We start from the raw sequence: 23,765 nt of genomic DNA, 5'->3' as shown, positions 1-23,765 counted from the left end.
CTCAATTAGCAGCTTCTCCTCGAAGAAGACACACGAGTATGGAAAGTTAGGGGACACATTATGTATAGCACCCAGTCTGCTTGGACACACCTTAGTTTTTACAGTTTCTGTATTTGCATACCGACGTACTTGGGACCGGACCGGACCGGACGACAGAGTCGGTCTCCGTGTGCACAGACAGGGCTGCTGTTAACGTCGGTCTGTACAATGGAATTGTACAGACCCCCCCCCCCAACTCCCCCCACCCCCCGTTGACGTTCGCGATACAGAGGGCTTCATCAACTAACTTTGAGTGGAGCCAGAAGTTGGAGTACCAAACACTGACTCCAGGTACTCATCTGAGTACCTCACTGAGAAAGTTATGTGCACCCCTGTGTATTATTATGGTTGAATTGATTGCAACTTCAGAGCTTTATGGGGTAGTTTTTGGAGAAATTGTGTCTTGGATGGTTTTGATAGCTTTATTTGCACAATTGATGTTGACTTACTTCCAATATGAAAAACTGGACAGTTTCTAAATCTATTATAACAGCAGTCAGGTTGACTATGAACAAACGACACACTTTGACCTTAGCCTAAGCCCACAGCGGGGGGGTGTTTGACACTCCAAATATACTGCAGATTATTGTTCCATCACTCTGAAAGGTACTAAGGGATAGGTTTATGTTTAAATGATGATGTTTGCACTGCAGCGGCATTAAACACCCGTAAGACAGGGGACTTGTATTTGTGTTGTGATATTTGATTATAATTTATCACATGTTTGTTTTCAAACCAGTTTGTTATAACTGCTATCTGTGTCTGTGCATGTGGGTTTTTGTGGCTGGCTGTGTGTGTGGAAATATTTGACAGACACAAGTAAATGTTCCCTTTAAACTTGGTTATGTTGGTGATGTAGTGCCGGTCTCTCAGAACAATACTCAGTCTGTAACCAGCAGGCTGGGTGCCACAGCTTGTGAGTGAGGCAGAAGAGTAAGATATTAAAACACCTGCTGCTAGTCATACCAGATCCACCTGCTGTCTGTTAAACACTTCATATACAACTAATGTTATGCGTAGGGGACTTGAGTTTTCAGTTTGCACATATTTTATTTTCTTGTCCAGTATTTGTATCTACCTTTGCAATGATGTATTAATATATGGACATGATGCTATCCTTTAAACCAGGGGTTCTCAAAGTGCGGCCCGCGGGCCAATGGCGGCCCTCGGAAATGTTTCTGGCGGCCCGCGATAGTTAACCTGTTAAACCCCAAGTACAGTAAAAAAAAAAATATTTTTTTTTTTATTTTTTTTTTATTTTTTTTTAACAGACATTGCTCCAGATAACAAACCGTACATCAAAACATGTAACAACAAACAACTAAACAAAACGTAACGGGGGAGGGGGGGGGGGGGGGGGGTGGATGCAAGGATGACTTCCTAAGACAGCTGATTGTGACATACACAGGACATTACATACACAATACATTATACATTACACAGGAGATGCCATATTGACAGGGTTAGATAGGAGAGCTGCGGACAGTGAACCGCAATCCTCCTGTCTCCCCTCAAAATCCCCCAGCAGAGAAGCTGCACGCTCCATGTTCAGTAGGTCCAGATACTCCCTCAGCCATGAGTCCCTAGTAAAGCAGGCTGGTTTGCGTTCCTTCCAGTTTAATAGGATGAGTCTTTGTGTGGCTAAACAGGCCAATGTCCAGAGCCGATCGGTAGTCCTTGCAGGATTGCCATCTGGCTTGAGACCCAGTAGACATGCAATGGGACATGTAGGGAAATTAACTTTTAAAGATTCAGACAATAAGGATATTACTTCTGACCAAAGTTTTTTTACCGCTGGGCATTCCCAGAGTAGGTGCAACAATGTACCTCGCTTGCCACATTCATGCCAGCATAAATCTCTGTGTTTATTGTCCATCTTGGATTTTGTAACAGGGGTGATGTAAGCTCTATTGAGAATTTTGAACTGTATGATCCTGAATCTTACACATTTAGAAGAGAACATAGCTGACTGCCAAATGGAGTTCCATTGCAAAGCAGACAGAGAGATATTCAAGGTATGCTCCCAGGACAGTTGGACAGGAGAATAGGTATTCGGGGCAGCCCTAGATAATAATTTATAAATGTTAGAGACCACACCTGATGATATGATTGCTTTCTTGAGGCGCTGGTCCTCTTCCATACATGAAGCAGGCATGGCTTATTTATTGATGGTCCATCAATCCATTTTTGTGCAAAAATCGGAGAAACTAAATGATAGCATTATGGTAGCCACCGGAGGCTAGCGCAGCTTCCGGTTCCTCTACGCGTCACTCTCACTCCTTATTTGGTAACCTGAATCTCGCAAATCTCGCAAATCTCGCGAGTTGCAGTTAAGCGGAAAATCTGTTGTAAGTTATCAGAAACGGGAGTTAGCTAGCGATTTTAGCTAGTCACTGTCTGTAGATAACCCAACTTTGTGTCCTCTGAGACTGAAGGAGATGTTGCATTGTTTTTGTTGCCTTCGTTGTAGTTTTATGTGTATTTTGGATTTAATTTAGGTTAACTTCCAGTTCCGTTTGCATGCTTTTATTTTGAAGGCGAGATAACGTGTTTGACAGGAAGTTGTGGTGGCATCGGAGACAACTTGACAGATAAAGTAGTGTCTGCTATGTAACGGCAGAGAAAGAGTGTGTGTGTTTGCGTGTGTGGTTAAGTATATGAACGCACACAAAAGTCCGGTTATACAATAATAAAACAACAAGCTGTCTCTCCCAACGTCCACACTCAGGCACACTGTTATTTCCACTGAATACCCCCAGCGCGAGCATCCCCAAACTCACTCCCTGATTGGATGCACGTCCCAAAGGCGGCAAAGTGTTCACGTGAACAGCGGAAACAAAATTTGTTGGAAGTTTTCGTTGTGTAAGCGAGATGGAGGAGCCAGGGCCGTCGCGTAAAAAACGTTTTGTCAGTGAGGAGAAAAGGAAGTTCCAGGAGAAATGGAGCAACGCTTACTTCGTTTTACCTCAGGGGTCGGATAAAGTGATATGCCTCATCTGCAAGCAGGTGAATGCAATGCTCAAGGAGTATAACATAAAACGCCATTATGATACCAATCATAAAATGTATGACAAGTTCATGGGCAAGGAGCGCAGAACTAAACTTGAACAACTTCAAAGAGGTTTAACTGCCCAGCAGTCAGTTTTCACAAATCTTGCAAAATCCGGTGAAGCTGTAACACAGGCTAGCTATGTGGTAGCTCACGAAATTGCCAGGCGGAGCAAGCCGTTCAGTGATGGAGAATTCGTGCGAGACTGCATTTTGAAAGTGGCTGACATTGTATGCCCTGAACAAAAGTCAAAGTTCCGTGACATAAGTTTATCGAATGACACAGTGACACGACGAATCGAAGATCTGGCCAATGATCTCAAAGAGCAATTGGGACTACGTGTGGAAGGCCTAGGCAAGGGGTCCTTTTCTATAGCACTGGATGAGAGTACAGACATTTCTGATACTGCACAACTGCTGATTTTCATTCGAACGGTCACGGAGGACTTTGAAATAGGCGAGGAACTGCTAAGCATGGAGAGTATCAAAGACAGAACAAGGGGAATCGACATTTGTGATGCTGTGTGTCGTAGTCTCGATGCATACAATGTGGAGCTGACATCCATGGTCGGTGTCACAACAGATGGAGCGCCAGCCATGGTCGGGAGAAAGGCGGGCGCTGTCTCTTTGCTCAGCGACAAAGTGGCCAATAACGGAGGTGAGAACCTAATCAAATATCACTGCATAATTCACCAAGAAGCCCTTGCTGCTCATACGCTTGAAATGAAACATGTCATGGACATTGTTGCCAAGACAGTGAATTTCATAAAGTCCAGAGGTCTGAATCACCGTCAATTCAAAACTTTTTTGGTGCAATCAGAGGCTGAATTTGGTGACGTCATATACTTCACTGCTGTCAGGTGGCTGAGCAGAGGTGCCACACTGAAGCGTTTTTTTAATTTGAGGAAAGAAATCGCTGAGTTCATGCAATCAAAAGGACAAGATCTGCCACAGTTAAGTGACACTGAATGGCTTTGTGACCTAGCGTTCCTTGTTGACCTGAACACCTTTCTCAGCGATCTCAATGTGAAGCTGCAGGGCCATGGGAAGCTCATTTCCACATTGTTTGAAAGCGTCAAAGCTTTCCAGCGAAAACTTCAACTAGTGCAGGGACAGCTCAGAGAGGGGGATCTAACCCATTTCCCCGCCTGCAAGGTGCTCGCAGGTGAATGTGACGTTTTACATCACCTGTGTTCAGACAAGAACCACAACCTCATGGAAAAACTCCAAGAGGAATTCCACCACCGCTTCTCGGACTTCAGTGACCACGAGAAGTCATTCAACCTATTCCAAGATCCCTTCACATGTGCACCCGAAGAAGAGCCTGCAGAAATGCAGTTCGAGCTCATCGACCTGCAGGAGAGCTCTGAGGCCAGAGCAGCATATCGAGACAAGAATCTCATCGAGTTCTACAAAGGACTTTCCCCATCTACGTACCCTGCACTTCGCCAACATGCCATCAGAATGGCCTCTCTGTTCGGAAGCACATACATTTGTGAGAAAACCTTCTCCACCATGGCCATCAACAAATCCCAGCTGAGATCCAGGCTGACGGATGCCCATCTACATGCTGTCCTTCGTATAGCAACAACGGAGATGGAACCGGACATCAAAGGAATAGTAGCCAACAGACGACAGCACCATAAATCCCATTCAAAGTAGGAAAAGGTATGTTGATGACAGGCAATAATAGCCGATTTGTGTTACAAATACAACAACAATAATAATAACAATGATGATGATGAATACTGTGTTATTGTGGTCTTTGGTAAGCTTCTATTTTAAAAGTCTCTTTCTCTCCCTCCCCCCTCTCTGTCTCTCTGTATTTGTCTTGCAGAGACTATCCTGTGGTGCTTGAGTAGCTGGAATTGGTTCTGAAACAGGGCCCTGCTGATAAGACAGGAAATCCACAGCATATCACTAACTCCAGCGCAATACTCTCTGTGTGTGTATGTGTGTGTGTGTGTGTGTGTGTGTGTGTGTGTGTGTGTGTGTGTGTGTGTGTGTGTGTGTGTGTGTGTGTGTGTGTGTGTGTGTGTGTGTGTGTGTGTGTGTGTGTGTGTGTGTGTGTGTGTGTGTGTGTGTGTGTGTGTGTGTGTGTGTGTGTGTGTGTGTGTGTGTGTGTGTGTGTGCAATAAAGAAAAGATTTGTTTTGGAATTTTGTGTTCCGTTTTTTCTTGGGCGGCCCTCAATCCAATATTGGGTACCTAAATTGGCCCTCACTCATCAAAACTTTGAGAACCCCTGCTTTAAACAGTGAAACCAGGTGTTTTCCTTTCATTAGGAGGTGGATATGTTTGTGTAGCAACAGAATGAAGACATTACAGAACAGCTACATTGCTTTTTTATCCTCTGTAGTATTCAAAGCAAAGCTTAGCAAAATAATAAATATGATTATTGTGAATTTGACTTGGCTACAGAGTGTGCAGGAGATGCGACAGACACTTTCAACATCAATCATTCTCAGTCAAACATTTGTGATGCTGTGCCTGTGCCTGTTTGTTTTATGCCCATGTCAAAGACAAAGCGATAATGATGGCCGTCGGCCGGGGAGCCCTGTCATTGTTGTTACATCATTGTTTTTGCATCACGTGAGCACGTCTCTGGGCCTGGCACACAGTAGCACGCTGTGTGGAGCACAAAAGCATTGCTCACATGTAGGAATATGTCACAGTCTTTTCACAAAACACATGTCATTTTGATTCAGATGGAGTCACTAGCTCAGGAAGAGAGTCAAGAGTTTGCATGAGTCATGCCAATGTGGAAAGCACTATGATAGCAGAGTCAGGCACTGCAGCTCAGCCTGGAGCTTTCTGTGTAGCCGAGTTTCTCTAAAGGTCAGGTTTTGGACATTTAGATGCTCTTTTATCTCAGGTTATAAACACAGCAGGGTGTGTGGGGGGTGTTTTAAGTATTTATTGCAGGAGGTTAAAATAAACAATCTTGTTTTGAAATGTTACCTTTGCAACAACATCAGGACATTTCTATACTTCTATAGTACAGCCTATTTTGGATTAATACTTATTTCCCTCAATTTTTATCTTTGATATAATGTAAATTCCTGGATTTCGTCTTTGATCTTCTTACTCTCACTGTTAAAATAAACCTACCATTAAAAATATAGACTGTTCATTTCTTTGTTAGTGGGCGAACTTACAAAATCGAGGGATCAAATACTTATTTCCTCCACTGTATAAAGGGTCCAACACACCTGTTTAAATAATTGGTTTTACACTAGTGAGTGTACAATTTATTATATATATATATATCCAAGTTGTGTCAGAGCTCCAGTTTTATGTATTTAAATGTAGAACAGGAAAGGACTTCATTATACAAAGTAGTATGCCATGCCCATTCAAAAAAAAGTATGGCTTTTGAGGTGATGCCTAAACATTGTTTAATCTTTAAGTATGTTTTTTGAAATATATTTCATTATTGCAAAGAAAGGATATGCTGTTATCATTTATTGGGATAGGAATAGCAACGTTTGTGTTTATAAGTCAATTTTACGAGGTTATCATTTAACTATGAATTCTGTATTTCACACTTAAAAATAAACAATTTGATCATATCACACTGAAGTCTGTATTTTATGAAGATATGCAGTTTTCTGAATACTAAATATCTTAAATGAAATATAAATATCAACAAAAAGCACACATAACATAACCATGCAACTCTATCAATGGCCCACTATTTAAAGTGATAGCTTGGTTCGCTCAGGTTTACCGTAAAGCAGGGCTATTCAACTACACATTCAGTTGGGCCAGATTTTATAACTACAAAATTCAGCTGGGCCAAACATTCAGCGGCCTGTAAAAAGCGGGTAGTGACACATTTTAAACCAACACATATTACTGCGATGAAAAACATGCCATTTTTATTTATTGTTCATCTAACAAAGGTAGGTCAAAAAGTGCATAAAAACACAACAAATTAGCATTAATTTAACAGAATCTGAAAAAAAAGTGCACAGTTGTAGCATTACATTTGTTTGCTTTAGAAGTCAAATATTCAGGTTATGTTTATTAAACCAGACACATCACAAAGTGCATTTACTGAATACAATAATAGCAGTCTTAATACATTTCCTGACATACAAAAAAAACAGCTAAAGAGCTCCAATGCAACACAAAGAGGTAGTACTGTAGCAATACTATTTTTTCACTTTTCAAGTAATAACAACAAAATCATACGTTTTGGTCACATTTGACCCAGACACATTACAAAGTGCACTTAAATGAATACAGAAAGAACTGTCAAACCCTTCAGTGCAAAAACCCATAACAAGGGATACGGGTAACTAACATATGAATGAATACTACACTACACGTCTACTATAGTAAATAGGTGCTTAATATCACCTCATTTGTGATTTGTCATCGCTGACTTTCTCAATGGGAGAAGGGACAATTTTTGTTTTGAACAAGAGCAGTGATTTTTGGCTCATAGGATGTCAATGAGACATTGGTGAAGAGTGCTGTCGGTCAGGGAGCAGCGAGTGCTACTTTTGATTGAGTTCATGTGTGAAAAGCTTGATTCACATGTGTATGTTGATCCAAACATACTGAGCACACAGATCGCTACTTTCTGAACGTTAGGGAACTGCTGTTTTTTGACATCACTCCAAAACTTTGCTGGCCCGTTAGTGCGCTGCATGTCAATAAGTTCCAGTGTATATTTCCCCTTGTCGATGCAGGGGACCACTTCCTTTGCTCTGGTTGATACGTCCCCCTCTATTGCAACAGTGAAGGGGTCTCTGGCAAAGCCCATCACCTCTGTGGGCAGAGCAAGTCCATCCAATCGACCGGCAAAGTTCTCTTTCAACCTCGCAATGAAATCTGTCATCACATCCGTGATTTGTGCCGGAGATGTGATGTGTTTGGGGAGCGTCGGAAAATGCAGTATCCGACCCGTGCTCAAGTCGGTCGCGAAAAGGTCCAGCTTGACTTGGATCTGCTCCACAAGATCAATGACCGTTTTGTCTCTGTTTACGCTTCAGAGTTGAGAGAGACATGTTTTAGAGTTGCTGCTATCATAGGACCACCGTTACTAGCACCACTAGAGGCACTTTCAAAAAACGTGCTACGTTGTGGTTTGGTGGTTTCTATGCAACGCGGAGTGTTGCGTTCATGGTCTGTACTAGTGTAGGAATTTGGCTACGGGAGGCTGGGCCACTCGGGAGTTGGTTCTGGGCCGCATCTGGCCCGCTGGCCGCCAGTTGAATAGGCCTGTGTAAAGTGTAATGATCTGTGGTGAAAACAGTCTGAGTGCTTCTGCTAACAGTGGAAGCTTAACAGCCCCACTTATAGGCTAACATCATCTGGGAGATGGATGGGAGGAAACGGGTGAGGATGTGGGGGTGAGACATGAACTGATGACCAGAATCCTCCTCCATGCAATGAAGGGATCTCGCCAGAGGTCAGGGCCGATTAGTTGTACACAGAACTGATTACAAGAGTAATAGGCTGGAACTCCTGTCTGTCACTTTACATCTTGATTGATTACCTTTACCTAGATTATTGGGCTACTGTACTTTGTACTGTACGCTTCTGACTGTTCAAAAAAAGCAATGGCGACTCGAGTGAGGTTTTAAGTCTGATCTCCAGGACTGTTCACAGCTGTACTTGTCCAAGTTTCCTTGCAACTGGAAACGCCGATCTTTAAAGGAACATCAGGTGTTCTTCTCACATTGATTTCCTCAGAACCTTGGGAGTGATCAATGTAACATATTGATTGACCCCAGAATCTTTGGTTACAGTTGCTGCCTTACAGAGGGCTGAAGAGGGAGAATAAACCTATATAAAGATTGACGAAATATAATTGTACAGCCTGATCATGGTTGTGTCACAAATGAGTTATGATACTTGTGACTGGCTGCTAGTCCAACGGCCCGTCCAGCACACTATCCACTGAGCCACAGCCTCCCATATTCACTTTGAATGGGGTGATGTCACGCTTTGCCGAACTGCATTGTGGTTCCGTTGCTTCGCTTTGCACGCTTCAAAAGTAGAGCAATGTTCTACTTTTGAAGCTTCAACGGAAGTGTCAGCCAATCAAATCATATGCCAGTACAAGCTCCCGCCGTGTGGACGCTGCGTAATGATGATGGTGCCAATAATAATGATGCTTGGCTAAAATAGATTTACAAAGTGCTTCACGGGTTACTAATAACTGAAATGATTAATCGAGATGATCAATTTACATAAATGTGTTACTATAAAGCAAAACATTTGTTTGGCTTCAGCTCCTCAAAGTTATGATTTCCTGCATTACATTAATGTATATAAGGGCAACATAAAGAAACAGTCAAAAGAAAATTCTGATTTTTATAATTGTTATTTATTTTCAATGAAAATCATTCAGAAATGATCATTCCCTCCATTATTGCAATTGCAAGATATTTTTCCACATCTTTAGGCCCTATATCAGACCAACCTGATTTGATTGTAGTCAGTTGCATAATATCAATATTAATAACAACAGTCAACATTCTAAGTTATTTAGGGCACAGTGTTTCCAACTATAGATTAAGGAAACAGTCAGTCCAATGTAGTTTGCAGGTGACAAAAACCTTCACCTGGAAACCATAAATAACCCAATGCATGCTGGGATAGGTTAGAGATAATGACAGGATAAGATGGAAAAAAGCTGAAAATACTTCCATAAGAGTAACTTTACTTAATAGATACACAATTTATACTACAACAAGTTCACACTGTAACTCTTATCCCATTGAATATATAACTATGTCAAATGTGTTTCCACTGTTGAGGTCTGCTGGGAGTTTAAGCCATGTCTTAACAACAGGCCTGGAGCAGAGTGCTGATAACAGCATCTCTGGAGGTCTGAGCCTGCTGCCTCTGCTTGTTCTCACCGTCCTGATTATTTTTGACCTAATTTATATTTGAGGGGGTGTTTTTAGATGTTCACTTATTTGTTCCCCCTTTTTCACTCCTCCCTCTCTCCTCCCACTGTCCTCTTTAATGCTCCTCGTCCAACCCAGATGGATTTACAAGTAGCTGTTAGTTGACTTCAGTCACATGAACCCATTCGCATGCCTTTGTTTCCTTCACTCTCTTATTCATTATCTAGAGCAGGGGTGAAACCTTTTTCGCCGAGGGCCACATACAGAAAAATATACGAAGGGCTGGGCCACTCGCGAGAGCTATATTGCCTCATAAGTTCAGTTATAAGTTAGCAAAATCAATCAAATGTAGGTAAATGATGCTTGTGAGTGTTGGCAGCTCATCCCTTAACCCGCTATATGGTATGATGTTGCCTCCAGGCAACATACCCATTTTTTGCCTTTTGCATTCACACAATACATCTCAAATTATGATGCAATACTTAAAAAAAGAGGCAGGACCATAAGGAACCAATAGTAGTGTTTAAATTTGTCCCATGACTCTCTGGCGGCCAATTTGAAGACCCTGTTTGCTGCCTTTCCCACAAGGATCAGCTCAGCCATTTCTCTCCAAGAAATGTGTCTAAAAATGTAATTTCCTGCGCATTTCTTGTCTGGAAATTTTTTTATTCACAATAATAGGTGAGTAAACCTTAATTTATAATAGTTTAATATACTTAAATTGCTAATTAGGTAATGGAAACTTGTTAAAATGCAAATGTTGCCGGGAGGCAACATCGTACCATTATGGTCAATTGTAAATGTTGCCTTGAGGCAACACCATACCATTATGGATTCACCATGATATTGTGGTATTGTGTGTTTAGGTATAAACTGTTCAAAAGCATACCATTCATCATAGATCTCTACAATTTAACCAAGATACATTTGATGTTAAAGCCAACCCAACGATCTGTGCAAAGATGGGATAAGAAAAAGAAAGAAACATTGCAGGTTACCTGCCCAAGTGTTGTGCATGCATACAATAAAAGTATGGGAGGAGTGGATCTTAGACTCGCTGATTGCTCTCTACAGAACAAAGATCAGGTCAAGGAAGTGGCATCACAAGATGGTGTTGCACATGATGGATTTCACTCTAGTGAATGCGTGGCTCTTGCACCCCAGGGACTGCAAGGACTGTGGCATCCCCAAGAAAGAAGTGTACAGCCTGCTTAAATTCAAAGCTGAAGTTGCAAGTTGCCTTTGCAACGAGAGGAAAGTTTTGAAGAAGAGGGGGAGACCATCTCATAATGTTGACAGAGACCTGGCTGAGAAGAAGCGCAGAGGTTCTTCCTCATCAGTGCCATCAACACATGTGCATCAAGACCACACGGACCATTGGCCTGTGTGGGTGGAGAAAAAGGGCCGGTGCAAATACCCTGGCTGTAAGGGTGAAAGTGCAGTGATCAAAGTGTGTCACGTACCTGTGCTTCACTGCTGACAATAACTGCTTCATGAACTTCCACAATAGTGAGTCTATTTTGTCAAATGGCTCAATAAAGTTTGATGAAAGATGCCTAGGCTCTTTGCGTATTTATTCCTAAAGGTTGTTTCACAATGGTACAATGTTGCCTGCAGGCAACATTCAGACATGTAATCTTGTTAAAATATAAAAAGTAACGATTTTCACATTTTAATTGGCATGCAATTTAACCTGTTGAGGCTATTTAGTATTTTCCATGTGTTTTTTAAATACATTTTGTTCAAATTTCCAACAATAACTCTCTTTATTCATAACTTACCATTATGGTACAGTGTTGCCTCAAGGCAACACACCCCAAAAAATACCCCCAGATAATTATTTATTTAAAATTTCTTTAGATTATGTTTATTTGGTCTATTACATGACAAAAAAATACTCTAAACATTGATTCCAAATTGCCTCATAGATCATCATCAACAACATCGTTGTTGCAACATCATCGTACCATAGAGGGTTAAAACAGAAACCTCAGATTGATCATAATAAGGAGAAATAGGAAGGGTGTATTTCAACCTTGTTATGTAAATAAGTCATTGGGCTTTTCTTATCAACTAAGATATGTTAGAAAATGTTTCCAACTTTAATTGACTGAATTTATTTGAAAAGTGGTCTTATTAACACATGAATACTACTGTGTAATATAGGTTTACATTTTTATTTAAGAAGTACAATATAAGACAAGCACAAGTTTCATTTGTGGGACATATTCCATTATACTTTTAGAATTTGCCGTAGTTTGGACACCCCTGATCTAAAGGCTGAGAAGCCACATGTCAGGCTGAAAATAAGAACGGCCATCTGCAGGTCAAGAGACATGCCGAGTCCCCCCCCCCCCACCCCTCTGCTTTGGCTTTCTACAATAAATCACAGCACGTACCCAAGCGTTATATCAAGGTGTCCAATTGTTATCTGTGCAGGGCTGAGAGTCACAGTTCGTCTTCTAGCTGAGTTCACTGTGTCGTCCGTCCTCTTTGTGTGAAGGTCTGCCAATCACTGAAACCACCTGCTGTTGTGCTTTGATTGGAAAGAAAACCCATACTGTCACTCCACTGCTCAGGGTCTGACCCTCCTGATTTTGCTGTTCTAATCACATGCCATACAGTTCAGGCTGAGCTGTTTTAAAAACAATTGTTGTTTCACTAACACATTGAAAACATTCAGTTGTTACTGGGCATCACTACTCCTGTAATATGTGTGCCCACTTCATGAAAGCAGATTCCAGAAATCTAGTAGCCCTTAGCAATTCCTACTTTCACAAAGCTCACAATGTTGTATTTGTGTAATTTTCTTCTCGATTCATCTTAATTTGTTAGTTCAATTTGTTGTGTACCAAACATAGCTTCAAATGTTTCTCAGCAAGTGTTGGTGGGGGTCTAATTGTGACCACTGTTGGGAGGTGAGCAGTTCAACTTCCTGTAGAAAAGGATACGAGGTCCTGCTTAAAATACAATTTCAAGCATCCAAACAATTTCACATACAGATCCAAAAGTGAGTGTCTGCTTGATCAAGGTCATTCATAAAGCTAAGCTATTTCCACCAGTCATTTCCTTTTCTCAATACAGAAGAGAAGAAGTTATTTTTGTCCTGTCGTCCTATTACAAGTGATTCACTTTTAGATAAATGCTGAAACACTTTGTAGATAACAGCTATCCTGAAACCCATCATGATACATGTGCACGTAATATTAATAAAGACCAAGGGAAATGTCCAGCTCATAAATGATTTTCAAAGCTAGTTGTTTAAGAAGTGTGGAACTGCATTGTTTACATGCAAAGATTAACAATGCAAAACTATTGGACGAAAAACACAACATTGCTCCACAAGGCTACAACAAGTGATCAAAACTTACAAAGCTACCTTTTTAATTTGTGATAAATGACAGCGCACATTTTCAATATGATTTAAAAATGTTTTTGATAATGCCTTGGAGGAAACATTATCATTGTATATGCATTAAGTCAATGTCATTCAGCCTTACATGTGTGGTCTGCAGAACCAGACCTTAACACCTCAATATCATAATTGTACAAAAGTAAATAAATGTTTGCACATTAAAGAAAAAAGCATGGCAGATCACATTTCATGTTATTCCCCAACAATAGGGGAACCTTTGCATCCGCCAAATGCAAATCATTGCAGGCGTTTAGGCTCAATAAGCAGCCACTGGAGAAATAAAAGGGGGAACGGACACACACTTAACATTGGGGTTTAAACAAGATGATCTTGATAAGATATGGTAGAACCGTTGTTTTGCCAATGCAAAGCTCTTAGTGAATTTACATTTTGTTACAGATTCAAAACTTGGCGGTATGGGAATGGTTTGTGGTGTTTCTGTGTGTTTTAATAAAAAAAAGCGGTTGGAAGTTATTTCTCCAGCAGATCAGCTCAGAGGAAATGCCATTGTGTTTCTGTACTCCACACACACTGTATACTGAGAGCTATGTAGGTGGTAGCACACATGTTTCTATGTTATTTGTTTTGCCTCATTTTGTCCTTCAGAGGATATTGCAAAGTCTAAAGCAAGTCTAGTAGATGTTGGAAGATGCCCTTGTCATTTGAAAAGAACTGTAAAACTACAAAGCTCCCTTTATGTGATGACTTTGTGCTCTGCAGGTATAGTGAATTCATGCAAAACACGGTTTGGTATAGAGCGTTGGAATCGTTTGGTGTGATGGTGATTGGTAGCGCAGATGCTTTCTCATTCAAAATCATTAATCCTGTTGGTGCAGGACAATGAGTCCACTTGTTATCGCTCTTAAACGCAAGTCCTTTCAGAAAGCGACTATTATATGTGCATTTATCATCATTATAAGGGCATGAATAATAAAACCCTGTGAAACGGAAAGCACAAGGACCACTTGGGTTATTGTTCTGCCGACAGACAGCTTTTATTCGACTGTTGTTAAGCAGAATTTTTGCTCATCCTCTAAAAGAGCATGTCACTCACTGGCGATACTCGGTCTCAGGAAAGGAATGAGAAGCATGTCGTCTTGTCACCATCTGGCATGCAAACAGTAAAACCTTACTATATTTATTCCAGTTCATTTTCAATAGTGTGCTGCAATACTTGAAGCAGGAACAAGATGCATAATGTCAGAAAACAGAAGTGCGAAAAAAAATTTGGAAAAAATATCACGCAAATAGATGCCAAATTTAAGAAATGAGATCCAACACAAACCAAGTTGCTGTGCCCGTACTTCTCTTTGTAAGTCTTATCTTAGTAGTTCATCTAATTCCACAATTGCACAGCACCGTTTCTTTGTGACCCATCTAAAGCAAACCACATTTGGCAACTCCTGCTTTTTGCTGATTTTATGGTCCCACCAAATTGCCTCTGCAGTTACACCCATTGTGGAAATGCTGTTCACTGCTGTGCTGGTTCTTTGCTGTGGGATTTTTTTTTAGCAATTTCAAACGGAATGTTTTATTTAATGCTACATTTACCTTTAGGAGTGATGAAACGGTCTCATGTGTGCTATTCCATGAAAGCACAATGTGAGCAGTGCGACTTTAACAACTGTGATGACTGGTATTTAAGGGTGAAACAAGAAGGGGGCTGCCAGTTTCTCAATAACTAACAATGTGAAAAAAATGTTCTGAAATACTAAAAAGCAGAGGAGTGCTGGATAGGGACCAGCAAGACTCTTAAAACAAAGTTGTGCTTTGGCATAATGGATGGCATCATACTTTTTGGACAGAACTGAAACCCTGTCCTTTAGCTTTGAGCAGATCTGCAGCCAGGAGCGGGGCACCATAAAAGCTGCATCAGCCAATCACTGCAGCAGACTCTCTGGGTTTGCTTCTCTCACTACTATTTCCGCCCCGCCTCTTACAGTTCATTTCAGTTTAACCCAGAGGCCACTTGAGGGACCTCACAATGCTTTTCCAACTCAAAAGAGTGGACCGAGTGACGTAAAAAAAGCTTTTTCCCGTGCGCACCATCAGTGTGGTACCATCATACATCCAAGCTACTTTTCTTCTCTTTTGTTCATTAAGTGGTGCATTTCCTCTGCATCCCTTCAACCACTTAGTCTCATCTTCTCCGTGTCCCATTATCTTTTACTCTTACCCTCTGTATGAATCCATTTGCGTTCTAATCCCAGCTGCAGCCCCTTTCCTCAGTACCTGCTCTATTCATGATATTGAGGTTGGAGAAAGATCTAACATGTTGAGACGTCCCTGTTCAAATGGGAGGTTTATTCTTTATTAGATTGTCTCTTTTTCCCTTTTCAGTTGTTTTTAAGCTCATGATGTAAGATAACTATGTGCGGTATGTACGACATTAGGTTAAACCTTTTCAAAAATACCTGTGGTGAACTGAAAAAAGAGACTTGAGGCATAAGGACTTTTTAGACAAAGAAGCAAGGTTGCAAATGATGTCCATTGTTCCTGAAGTGGTCCCTCTTCCCTCTGCCCCCCTACAGGGCAGTGATGCCTGGCATGGTGATGTTTCGGCGGCGCTGGTCAGTCGGCAGTGATGACCTGGTGCTGCCCGCCTTCTTCCTCTTTCTATTGCACTGCATCTGGTGAGTCACTGTATTGATTGTATGTATGTATGTATATATATATATATATATATATATATATATATATAGTTATGTGCACATGTATTTTGACAAGCAGTGGATTTCTGCACGAGGAAATCTATTTGCTTACCCTTTGATTTCATACTCAGGTTGGTGGTTTTGTCCGTGGTTCTGTTCGGCCTGCCGTACGGCTCAGAGCAGTCGTGTTCTGTGACGCTGGTGGACCATGGCCGAGGGTACCTGGGCATCCTGGTCAGCTGCCTTATCTGTGAGAGCGCCATCATGTGGCTGAGTATGAGAGGCAGCATTCTGTACACACAGCCCAGGGAAGCTGTGCAGTACGTCATCTATATACGGCTAGGTAAGACACACTGCTTGTGAAGATTACTAGTGGTTCTAAATTAAGATCTAAACACTGTTTATATTGATTGGGCAGATATTGATCATTATTCCCTCTCCCTCTTTCTCTCCAGCTATTCTCTTGGTGGAGCTTGTATATGCTGTGGTGGGAATTGCTTGGCTTGTCCAGTATTACCAACCTTGCTCTGATGTCACTGCCAAAAACTTGGCTCTGGGTGAGTGCATGAAGAAATAAATGAGCTTCTTTGTAAAGCAAGTTCAAAGGGGTTTGTTATGCTTGAATGTGAATGATGTTTTGTGTTCTTTTGCAGGAATCGTTGCATGCAACTGGCTCGTGATATTCAGTGTCTGCATTACCCTCATGTGCACCTTTGATCCCACGGGTCGGACTTTTGTCAAACTTAAAGCCACCCGTCGGCGTCAGCGTAACCTCACCACGTACACACTCAGGTATTAACAGGCACTTACTCCTCTTTCTCTTTTTGTCTCATATTTTGCCTTTACACAAAACTCAACCAAAGCACAGCATCCACCCAGGCGTGCACATCTTACCTGTTTCTCACACTAAGTCTTGACAGCTCTCCTTGCCCTTTTTTCTTCATTAGACACAGGCTAGAGGAAGGCCAAGCCAGCAGCTGGAGCAGGAGACTGAAGTTCTTCATGTGCTGCACCAGAGCACAGGATACACAATCAGTGAGTCACAACACTTACCCACTTCCTTTCCGCCGGTAAAGTAAATCAGACGAGAATAAAACCAGAAATATGTCCAGTAAGCCAGTCATTAAAATAAGCACTGACAGGATGATTCAACATTGTGGCATAAAGGCGATCATTGCTTAGCTACTCACTGGCAACATTAAGCTTTTCTTATAAAATATGAATGTCAAATATTTAATTTCAGGCTAAATCAATTTACTAGCTGACTAAAACTAACTAAGTGCGCACAACTGCAGTCATATAAAGCCCACTAACTGCCATCCTCTAGATCACATGTGTCAAACTCAAGGCCCGGGGGCCAAATCAGGCCCTTGCTGGATTTAATTTCGGCCCGCAGGATCATTTTGAATTACTATTAGATCTGGCCCGCCGGTATATTGCACGCACACCTTCACTCAATCCTGAGGATTTCCTCAGCTCAGAGCCTGAGCCCAAACGTTGATGAACTTGCACCCAAGATGAGATGCCAAGTATCTGGCTTGTACTAGCATCACAGAGCAGCACACTGAGTTTCAATGGATGTTTCCTTTAGTACTTTTTTTCTTGCGACAACAGGGCATGTTTGGTTTTTTCTTTGAGGGAAAGAGGTTTTTTGAGACTGTTGTTGGCCTGTGGAAAAATGCAATCATAAGAAATGACTCCGGAAAAGCTGCAGATAGAGCCATAAGAAATGAATGCAACTGATTATTTAATGTTGTTTTTATAGACAATAATTTAAGCTTTGTTAGTTCCAGGTTTAATATGTGCAATAAGTTCATTTCAATAAGTTTTGCAATAAACATTGAACCAGTCCGGCCCTCAACTAGTACCGATTTGTTTTTATTTTGGCCCACTGTGTATTTGAGTTTGACAACCCTGCTCTAGACTGAACTGCAGATTTAAAGTCATGAAAGTAAAAAACTCTGAAAGAATGCCATGAGCTTTTAGCCAGCAGTTCAATGTCTAAAGACATGCTGACCTCAGTGAGCTGGTACAAACCCACTGGACCAGACAAACCCTCAGGTTAGTGCGCTTTGAAGCATTCAAAAACATCCCTCAGCTATACAAGCCATACTGCCTTACATTACATTCATAAACATATATGTCCAAGTATGTATCTAAAGTTATCAACAAGTATCGTATCAAGTCCAAAGCCCATGAACTATGATAGTTAACTCACTCTACCCAAGGGCCCCTATTGTGAAATGACAGAAACGCATGGGCAACTTATTTTGTTAAAAATGCTCAATCAGTCATTAACGCACCCTGCTATGTTAAAAGCTTAATAAAAACAATCCCATCGAGAAACACTGTTTATTTTCATTGTGGATTAGAAAATGCTCTGCAGGCCACATAGTTGTAACCTGAGTGTTACTGATTTAAATATTGCATGATTTAATGAACTACTTAATTTAATTCTATTTTTTTTTATGCTTTTCCAACTTTTCCTGATGTTTGCTGCTCTCATGTCCAGGATGCGTATTCAGAAGTGGCCAGCCTTTTTGCAGAGTTCTTCAGAGACCTGGACATTGTGCCTAGTGATATCATTGCTGGCCTGGTTCTTCTCCGCCAGAGGCAGAGGTCTAAGAGATCATCTATCCTGGACCAGGTATCGCTGTCAATACAACTATATTAATGTCTGTATTTTTGTGTTTGTAAAAATAATAACTTTCATACCCTTTTTTTTTACCTCGCAAGGGCAACAATGACATTTTAGCCTTCTTATCTGGAATGCCTGTCACTCGTAATACTCGATACCTGGACCTTAAGAACTCGGTGAGTTTCTATCTGAATAATACAATGAGAAAGTGAAGGTTGACTTGTGTGAAGTCTTGTTAAACTTCAGGTTCTCAAATAAACACTGCCTCATACAAATACACAATGCATTTAAACACATCTTTAAAGGCTCTTCTGTCTTTTTTTTTTAAAGGAATTTACCTGTTTAAAAACATGTAAAAGATTGCAAAACAATGCACAAAGAGAGGGCTCCCTGGCTAACAAAGTTTTAACAAGAACTCACAAGAAAGGACACTAATTTTCACAAGAAAACTAGATATGTGTCTTAGCTATTAGCTTAATTTGTGTTCATTTCACACCAAACAAACAAAATAGTTGTACTCCTCAACTAATGGCACAAGTTGTTTTGATTTTTAACTGTCTTTAAAAACCTTAGCTTTCCTGCAGTACTGTATATTTCTATGCAATTATTGTGCATTTATGTCTGAATATCTCAGTATGTCCATGATATTACTGCCATCCCTCTGTCGTTCTCATGTGTGTGTACGTCTGCCCGCCTGTCTCTCCCTCTTGCAGGTCGAGATGAACATGTACAAGGATGTGTGTTACTACATGCTCTTCGCCCTGGCTGCATATGGTTGGCCCATGTACTTAATGAGGAAGCCTGTCTGCGGGCTGTGCCGCCTTGCCAGCTCCTGCCCGTAAGCTCTCAAACATTCACCCGCACAGTTTTGATCTATTTGGCTTCTGTGTCCCTTGAGCCTCTTCAAAACGGAACCAATCTCACATGCGTCAACACTTGCCAAGTAGTAATCCACAGAGACAATGCCACTCTAGTTGGACTCGCTCGCTCACTGACACGAGCGGTGTCTAACATTCTCTTATCCATATGGCCTGCACTATGATACTAGATTATGACTCTGTAACCTCATCAGTTTACTACAATTTTCTTGTCACAAATACTGCTTTACAAAAAAACCGTTATCTGTCTTTTAGTATTTATGTGTTCTCCTGTTTTCTTCGTATCTTTGCTTCTCATACCAGCTGTATGTCAGTGTCCAGCTCGCGGATGACTCAGGCTGTGACAGTTGAGGAGGACAACTGTTGCGGCTGTAATGTCCTGGCCATACGGAGACACTTCCTGGACAGAGACCTCAAGCAGGTTCAGATTGTCTACACATCCTGCCACGATGCTGTGAGTAATCTGGCAGTTGGCTAAAGAGTAGTCAGAGATGTTGGGTTTCACTTCCTAAATTAGCCAAAGGATGTGTTGTGTGCAGGAATGTCTGCAGAAGAGTGTCAGGATTTGTATTTCATTTTGTATTTGTCCAATTTGTTTTTGTTTTGATGTTAAAGCATACAACTTTTTTTGCAAAATACACTGTTTTGGTACGTTATGATACACCATGGTTAAGCTCTCCCGCGCACAAAGACAAAGCTCTGCATACAACGACTTTAATCTATAGTTTTGGCTATCATTTGAAAATGTTTTGGAAACACTGAGATATGTGGAGCCTGTGTCCACCTCCCCGGCAGTAAAACAAGTGTGTTCTCAGACAGGATTTGACTCTGCAGAGGCTGTTTGTGATTGTCAGCGACAGATTCTTCAGGTGCAGCCAAATAGGGGTGAATGCCATCTTTGGTAGCCTAAGGATTGCATTTCTGCCCTCAACATGTACAGTATATCAGTCTTTTACCAGCATTGTCCAAAGCCAAGATAACGTTATACTGAGTTACATTCCATTTGTCAAATTATGATCCATGTTGAAATGATCTCTTCCTTGTTGAAGAGGGACCAAACATTTTTCAGATACCTTTTCTATCTGAAATCCTGGTAAATGGGTTACAGTAGGTAATACCCACCAATATCAGCGACATGCAGTATTGGTAATAACAGATGCCTGCGCATATCCTAAAGAATGATACCACACCCACTAATATATAAATTGGGAACATATGTGATGGGTATGTCATCCATGGTTCTTTCTTTGACCACCTTTGGGTACATTTGTATCTAGTAAAGCTGCTGCATCCCCATTCTAAAGGGATAGTTTAGTTTTTATCAAGTGGGGTTATATTAGACCCCTGGTTTGGAGAAGCAAACAGGAGTACCAGCCAGAGAGCAAAGCACTTTACTGCAGTGGACGGGAGCAGCAGCAAAATGTTTTTTAGCCATCTAAAAATGGCCCCTCTAAAGTATCTAGACCCAATTAATTATAGCTGGCTTGCCGGTTGCAAATACAAAAAAAAGTTTGTTGGCAATTATTAACAATAACATTTGAAAGCGTTTTTACCTCCGTTATATAAGACGATGGTCGAAGTAAACACAAACCAAATGTGTTTACTTAATATGAAAAGACCCATCACTTTCAAATCCAAATGGGCACTCATATTCCTACAGAAATAGAAAACAATTGTTGTTAAAATAGTCTCCTAATTTCATCGGATATTCAATTATCCAATTTAGTTTTATGTGGAATTTCCACAGCATTTATATTTGCACGTCATGCTCATGATGATGATTTCTAAAGCAGAACTTTTCTCAGTGAACTCTTAAGTTTCCATCTATAAATGTAATTGTGAAATGACTTATGAAGTGACTTATATGACTGTATGGTGCCGTGCCAAGTTAGGAAAGGTTTGATGACAGAGACTTAGGAAGGACTCTGTTTGCTGGGATGAAAGTGGAACGAGCTAGAATTGGTCTGTTCCTCTGACTGTGTCACCACAGTTTACTGTCCGCTCTGCATCTTCCTTACAGGTTTACGAAACACCGTTTTTTGTGGCAGTGGATCATGCGAAAAAGAAAGTTGTAATCAGTATCAGAGGAACCCTGTCTCCAAAGGTTAGTTTAAGCTTTCTTTTCTTGCTTTTACAATAATGTCTCTTCAACTATCTAAAAAGAAATCGTGCACTTGTTCCCTTTACAACGGCAACACCTCCAGAGCAGGTGGAATTCTCATAGTTAAATGCAGCGTTCTCAAACTCCTACAGCTTTTTACGAAAAAAGCAGAAGCGTGACTGACCACTTGTAGAACAAAATGTGTTTTGTGTTTGAGAATTCCTGTAGTGCTGTAAGACTTGAACTGAACCTACAGGAAAGCTATTACTCACGGCCGCCTTGTAAAAAAGGCATAACATATTTTCAAGAGGAAAATTACTACTATTTCTGTTGATTTCTGATGATCTGCTCTCAACCATTCAAAACAGGTAGCGGCTGTACGCGTAGAAAACACAAATACAGTAGAATACAAAGATTAGAGAAGTGTTTGAAATGTGCTTTATATAAAACTTAATCTGTAGAGCTCAAGGCAAAATCACACCTGATAGATAATATCAAGATAAGAAACACTTGTGCTGTGGTTCTCCCCCCATTATAAGTAACACAGTAGCCAAAAAAATAACTTGACAAAAATGATTAAATGAAGGCTGACATAAAGGCATAAACTCATGCTTCATGGTCTTATAGCTCTTTCTACAGCTGCTCAGGTACACTTATTAAAGTATAACCAAAAAATAATCCAGTTTGAATCTTAGGAATGGTGTTAGTAAGTCTTTTGTCTAATGTGCGCACTTTTGTAAGATTCTTTTTTAGTACCTCCACCTGTGTTCTCTGTTTCATGCCGTCTTTTGTAGAATTAATTTCTCTTGTGTGTATCAGGACGCCTTGACGGATCTGACGGGGGATTCTGAGCGTTTGCCCGTAGAGGAGCAGCACGGGACCTGGCTTGGCCACAAGGTCAGACATTACTGTATTAAAATCACCTGCAATACATTACTTTAAACCATGAGATGTTTCCTCTTTAAGTATCTCTGTTCTCAATCTGTGCACTTCCAACACGTAACATCTTCCCAGAATCCTAAGGTCATTTGAGTTGTTAATCAAAGTAACAGCTTGTTATGGCTCTTTTAGGGTGCGTTCACACCTGCCTTATAGTCCGGTCAATCGAACCCTGGTGCGTTTAGCCGCTTAGTTCGGTTCGTTTGGGTCGGTGTGAACGCAGTCAGAGACCTCTTAAGTGAACTAAACAACCGGACTCTGGTCCGCTAAAATAGGTGGTCTCGGAGCGCTTGCTTGCGAACTCTGGAGCGGTTCATTGCTGGTGTGAACACAGTCCGCACCAAAACATAGGAAGCGTAGTATTTACGTGTCACAAGAACGCGGATGTCTTCAAAATCTTTACGAAAGAGTCTTTCAAGACATCCGCGGTTGTTTAGTTAAAGAGTGAAGCAGAATGAAGTGTTGAACAGTGTCGTGTAAAGTAAAAATTCTCCGTCCGCTACATAAAAGTAAGAACACCTGTCGTCGGTGAAACGCCCCTCCTGACTGCAGAACGTCTCTCATTATGTGTTATAATGTTTTTTAACGGACGTTGTCTGATTATATAATCATATGCACGGGCCGCTAGAGTCTGTTGATCTTCAGATTAACAGCAGCATGAGAATAACCTGCCGAAAGTGCCGATGCTCCATGGCGGAGGCTCCGGTAAAAATTGCCAGGATTTGCGTTTTTACCCCCTTAATGTCTGACCAATGGTTGAACAGCATTTCCGCGCACATGACTTGTGTTTAAAGTTTATAGTCCGTTTGAATTTTGTGTGAACGCAAACCTCTGAAAAATGAAACAATGTAACAAACTGTTGTCTGGTGCGCACCAGAAAACGGACTATTAGGTGTGAATGCACCCTTAATAATATATTTTGAAGGAGACTCTTTGGCCACAATTGTCTTTTTCCATCCTCTCATCCACTTAATTCCTTTCTCTTTCTCTTCCCTCTCAGGGGATGGTTTTCTCAGCAGAATACATTAAGAAGAAACTGGAGCAGGAAATGATCTTATCCCAAGCCTTTGGAAGAGACTTGGTACACGACTCTAATATACCCTATAAAGAATGGCCGGCTCAATAATTAACCTTTTGTGCCTCTGTTCTCTGGATGTGTTAACACTACTGTAGTGCTTTATGAGTGTA

The 23,765-nt window shown here is 41.1% G+C and overlaps 2 protein-coding genes and 1 long non-coding RNA gene across 4 annotated transcripts in view; 2 read left to right on the top strand and 1 right to left on the bottom strand.

Annotated features, from left to right (window-relative positions):
• The window catches only part of dagla (diacylglycerol lipase, alpha), a 48,538-nt gene that overhangs the window by 8,257 nt on the left and 16,516 nt on the right, over positions 1 to 23,765 (top strand). Inside the window, exons 2-13 of one of the 2 annotated variants that reach the window (XM_079663218.1) lie at positions 15,902 to 16,003; positions 16,153 to 16,364; positions 16,477 to 16,578; positions 16,675 to 16,813; positions 16,969 to 17,058; positions 18,530 to 18,668; positions 18,758 to 18,835; positions 19,373 to 19,497; positions 19,841 to 19,991; positions 21,558 to 21,641; positions 22,458 to 22,535; positions 23,578 to 23,658. In XM_079663218.1, coding sequence (XP_079519344.1) covers positions 15,909 to 16,003; positions 16,153 to 16,364; positions 16,477 to 16,578; positions 16,675 to 16,813; positions 16,969 to 17,058; positions 18,530 to 18,668; positions 18,758 to 18,835; positions 19,373 to 19,497; positions 19,841 to 19,991; positions 21,558 to 21,641; positions 22,458 to 22,535; positions 23,578 to 23,658 — 1,374 coding nt within the window. In that variant the 5' untranslated portion in view covers positions 15,902 to 15,908. The remainder of the gene's footprint in view (positions 1 to 15,901; positions 16,004 to 16,152; positions 16,365 to 16,476; positions 16,579 to 16,674; positions 16,814 to 16,968; positions 17,059 to 18,529; positions 18,669 to 18,757; positions 18,836 to 19,372; positions 19,498 to 19,840; positions 19,992 to 21,557; positions 21,642 to 22,457; positions 22,536 to 23,577; positions 23,659 to 23,765) is intronic. The other variant, XM_079663219.1, reaches the window with a different exon arrangement.
• On the bottom strand, positions 1,967 to 3,277 carry LOC307028516. Its single transcript, XR_013805005.1, has 2 exons — positions 3,149 to 3,277; positions 1,967 to 3,004 (listed from the first exon to the last, which is right to left on the bottom strand). It is a non-coding gene; the product is annotated as an uncharacterized lncRNA (long non-coding RNA).
• LOC307028515 (general transcription factor II-I repeat domain-containing protein 2A-like) lies at positions 2,901 to 5,245 on the top strand. Its single transcript, XM_079663610.1, has 2 exons — positions 2,901 to 4,755; positions 4,925 to 5,245. The coding sequence occupies exon 1, from the start codon at positions 2,911 to 2,913 to the stop codon at positions 4,747 to 4,749; it is 1,839 nt and encodes a 612-aa protein (XP_079519736.1). The 5' UTR covers positions 2,901 to 2,910; the 3' UTR covers positions 4,750 to 4,755; positions 4,925 to 5,245.

The sequence above is a fragment of the Notothenia rossii genome (assembly GCF_949606895.1).
Source record: "Notothenia rossii genome assembly, chromosome: 2".
NCBI classification, from domain to species: Eukaryota; Metazoa; Chordata; class Actinopteri; order Perciformes; family Nototheniidae; genus Notothenia; species Notothenia rossii.
The sequence above is the reverse complement of the archived record's forward strand: the minus strand, read 5'-3'. Positions and strand labels throughout refer to the sequence as shown.